General features: G+C 37.1%; 1 protein-coding gene across 1 annotated transcript; it reads right to left on the bottom strand.

The window, feature by feature from the left end:
• Positions 1-980: 980 nt before the first annotated feature.
• Positions 981-1,934, bottom strand: LOC116861456 (olfactory receptor 2T27). Its single transcript, XM_032848053.1, has one exon. It carries the CDS (start codon positions 1,932-1,934, stop codon positions 981-983), a length of 954 nt encoding a protein of 317 aa, XP_032703944.1.
• Positions 1,935-4,390: the final 2,456 nt, after the last annotated feature.

The following is a 4,390-nucleotide window of genomic DNA, read 5'->3' as shown; positions in this document are numbered from 1 at the left end:
GTGTTAAAAGAGTCCCATTCTTTTGCATAATAATTGTTAAAAATAAAATATTAGGCCTAATATTTCTCTCTCTTACAGTGAGAGAGATGTTATTTCAAATTGCCCTAGTTGTTCCTTTAAATGACATCATTAAGAGTTTGAGGTAAGAAGGGATAGAAAATGTAGGAGCAATTCATGCTTACCAATGCCTCAAAACCACAATTTTTTAACATCTAGTTTATCATTCTTGGATGATTTTAATAAAACTTTAAGGGCAGAAAAATAAAGTTGCTGGCCTCCTCCCAAATTTTATTTGTTCCATGTTTATTTGTTCCATGTTTATTTGTTCCATTATTTATTTGTTCCATGTTTATTTGTTCCATGTGTTTTTGAGCCATTTCGATGAGATTCAGTTGAGAAAATTAATTACATTGAGTCAAACCATTTTTTCAACAAATAATAATGCCAATTTTGGCTTGATTGAATTAAATATGGAACAGTAAAAACATCATTGGTAGATATTAACATAACATTTGAAGTACAATCAAGACAATATTGGACAGTTGATTTCTTTGAAGTGGTCAATTTGTTAAGTGTCTTAAAGAGCATTTAGTGGTGGCAGAAAAATCAGAAGAATAGCTGAAAAGTCAGAGGAATAGCTGAAGATAAGCATTTCCTTTGCCACAACTGACCTTTGCAAGAAAAGGACAACTGCATGTTTCCAAAGGCATGCATGCTTTGTGGAAAGCAGATAGGTGACTAATGAAAACCCAACTTTATTCCCACTCCATCTCAACCCATCCACTGTTCAGAACCCTTATACTTCTCAAAAATGACCAAGTTCTCAAAATCCCACAGTCTGCTTTCCAAATCCCAAGAATACCCCCACCTTTGCTTCCTGGCATGTGAATGACTTGTTATGTTTCCAATTAGCAAATCCAAAGGTAATGATAAAGTTTTGTATTCTTTTCTTCAAATCTCAAGAGGCAAATGCAATTTCTTTAAAAGGTGGATACACATCCTGAGGACAAACACCTGCCCAGAGCTTTCTTTAAAGCTCCTGTAACATCTTTGTTCCTGAGGCTATAGATGAGTGGGTTGAGCAAGGGAGTGAGGATGGTATAGAAAGCAGACACAGCTTTGTCCTTCTCAGGGGTATGGTAAGAATGAGGCAGCACATAGGTGTACATGGCAGCACCATAGAAGAGGCTGACCACCACCATGTGTGAAGAGCAAGTGGCCACTGCCTTTCGCCTTCCCTCTGCTTCACTCATCCTATAAACAGTGATGAGAATCCTTGTATAAGAGGCTGAGATGACAGAGAAAGGGATGAGGAGCATCATGATGCAGCAGACATACATGGCTGTCTCATAGGTTGATGTGTCAGTACAGGAGAGCTTCAGAAGGGCAGGGACCTCACAGAAGAAGTGGTTGATTTCTTGAGAGGCACAGAAAGGGAACTGCATTGTCACTGGAGTGAGCAGGAAGCCATCTATGGACCCTCCCAGCCATGCTGCCACCACAATCAACAAGCAGACCTTTCGGCTCATGAGGACAGGATAGCACAAAGGGCTGCAGATGGCTACATAATGGTCATAGGACATTAGTCCTAAGAGGAAAAACTCAGCCCCTGCCAAGGCCAAGTAAAGGAAGTGCTGGGCAGTGCATCCTGCAAAGGATATGGCCCTCTGGCCCATCATCTGGTCAACCAGCATCTTTGGCACAATGGTAGAAATGTACAAGATATCCATGAGGGAGAGCTGGCTGAGCAAGTAGTACATGGGGGTGTGGAGGCGGGAGTCCATATGGATGAGAATGATCATGATGGTGTTGCTGGCTATGGAGATGACAAAGACCAAAAGGATGAGGGCAAAGAGAAGCCAGGGAAAACGGGTATTGCTGAATAAGCCCAGGAGAACAAAGTTGGCATACATGGAATAATTGCCCCACTCCATAGCTCTGTAGGTTACACCAAAAAGACATGGGTATGAGAGGGGAAGTTGGACACAGAGATAAATAGTTGGTTTGTTTAAAACATTCTAATGCAGCCATGGACAAAATCAAGACAAATCAGTCACATCTCACCATGTAATTTACCTCTTTATCCAATGTTTCCTGGGGTTATAGGTTGCTTTGAGAAAATAGTCTTTACATTTGGGTCCTAAGGAAGACCCACCTCATTCATGAATCTCAAAAATATCAGCTTACTGGAAGAACATCCTTAGAAGAATTTTGTATGCCACACCATACAATCACTCACTGAAGGATGATATACTTGTTTTGCTATTACTCTTAAATTCAGAGTTAATGGTGAAACAACTTTATGTTATTTGCTCAAGAATATTTAATTATTCATTCACTTGTTCTTTTGTTTATTTAAGAAAAAGTGCTTTTGTCTTTATTTATTTTTGCTAAAACAATCTTACAGTGTGGAAAATACACATAAAAGAGAAAAATTAGAACTTGTCTGATTTAATAGGAATAGAGCAGTGGGTAAAGGAGAAACAAAGTCCCCCTTTATACTTCTCTCCCTACATTAGGATCTAATTATTTTTGAAAACCATTGATAAAAAGACAACATTTTGCCTATGAAAGAGTAACCAATTTTATTTATATGGCTCTTTTTAAAAATTCTAATTCCAACATAGTGATCATACAGTGTTATATTACTTTCAGGTGTACAATGTAGTAATTCAACAATTCCATTCATCACCTGGTGCTTGTCACAAGTGCACTCCTTAATCCATCTCATCTATTTAACCCATCCCTCACCAACCTCCCCTTTAGTAACCATCAGTTTGTTCTCTATAATTAAGAATCTGTCTCTAGGTTTGTCTCCCCTTCTCCTTTCTTTTTTTCCTTTGCTTTTTTTTACTTTGCTCATTTTTTTCTTTAAATTCCACATATGAGTGAAATGATACTGTATTAGTCTTTCTCTGAATGAGTTATTATACTCTGTAGCCCTATCCATGTCATTGCAATTGACAAGATTTCATTCTTTTTAGTGGCTGAATACTATTCCATTGTGCGTTCCTTCATTTACGGATAGATACTTGGACTGTTTCCATAATTTGGTTATTGTAAATAATGCTGCTATAAACACTATACAACTCTTGACACATTTGTACATTGTTAATGTAGGGTTCTTAGCTGATATGTAGTAAGGCTTAGATATTTACAAATAATGATTCTATGTTGAATCTTTTAAAAAATGCTCTGAGAAACAATATAAGAATTATTAGAAAAAAGATAATCAAGATGAAAATGTTTAGGGTCAAGTGGTGTTCATATTCCTTCTTTTAGCAGAAAACTACTGATTAATAATACCCCACAACTCATTAACATGATTAGTGAAATGGTAGCAATAAGTACTAAAAACTTTTTAATAGAAAAATGAAGGAAATAAACCTGTAACTGTTTTCAATAATACTAGAGATCATTGTTTCTCAAAGAAGGACTCTTCTGTCCAAACCTGAAGTTTAATTTGTGTGTATAGTTATTTCAGTTAAATAATAGTTTACTACAGTTATGAACAGGTAGGCTGTTTGGACAATTTCTGTTTGTGGCCTACAGATCTTCCCTATCCACTATAGTAGTCACAAGCTGCATGAGGCTATTGAGGACTTGCAGCATAGGTGTTCTGAATAGAGATGTTTTGAGAGCACAAATTACATTAAGAATTTAAGACTCATGTTTAAAAAAATGAGGTGCAATGTATCTCATTAATATTTTTTACTGGTTATGTACTGAAATAACAATACTTCGGATATATTCAGTTAAATAGCATAGACTAAAATTTAATTTCACTTGTTTCTTTTTACATTTTTGATGTACACATCAAAAAACAAGCAGGGACTTCCTGACTGAACAGGGTACCCAGGGACCCTGGGATCATGACCTGAGCCAAAGACAGACACCTAATTACTGAGCCACCCAGGCACCCCATCTTGGCTAGACTTTTCTTAATGAGGCAAACATTATATCCTTACAGATTTTTGATTTCTTATACTTGAGATATTGCTAGCTTTACATCAAGGCTTTCACCAACTGTTTCCTAATGTGAATCCTTGTTCTGTTCCTGTCTTTATTTTTGTTTCCACACTATTAAAATACTTGGGGGAAATTAAAAACAAATATTTGAAGGCAATCCAGAAGATGGAAAGAGAAGGAAATGCCCAGTCAGCCCTACCCATCAGAATTTCAATAAGAACAAGCTCCTTAGAGGGCTCTGCTCATTATTTTACTATAAATTCAGAGGTTGGTAGATGGTTAATAGAGACCAAAACAGTGACTAGTATTGGTCCAATGGGTATATTAAAGCCCAAGAGAGATCAATGGGCCCAAAAATCTCCCTTTTAGGGCACAGGTGTCCCCAGCCCTGACCATGAGTATTCCTTGTGCTGAAAGCCAC

The sequence above is a fragment of the Lontra canadensis genome, unplaced genomic scaffold, assembly GCF_010015895.1.
Source record: "Lontra canadensis isolate GAN:19392208 unplaced genomic scaffold, GSC_riverotter_1.0 scaffold199, whole genome shotgun sequence".
In the NCBI taxonomy this organism is placed as follows: domain Eukaryota; kingdom Metazoa; phylum Chordata; class Mammalia; order Carnivora; family Mustelidae; genus Lontra; species Lontra canadensis.
Note: the sequence above shows the minus strand (reverse complement) of the source record. Positions and strands in the feature narration are given on the sequence as shown.

Coding starts and splice junctions, on each gene's coding strand:
- LOC116861456 (XM_032848053.1), bottom strand. CDS start 1,934: ATGGAGTGGGGCAATTATTCCATGTATGCCAACTTTGTTCTCCTGGGC.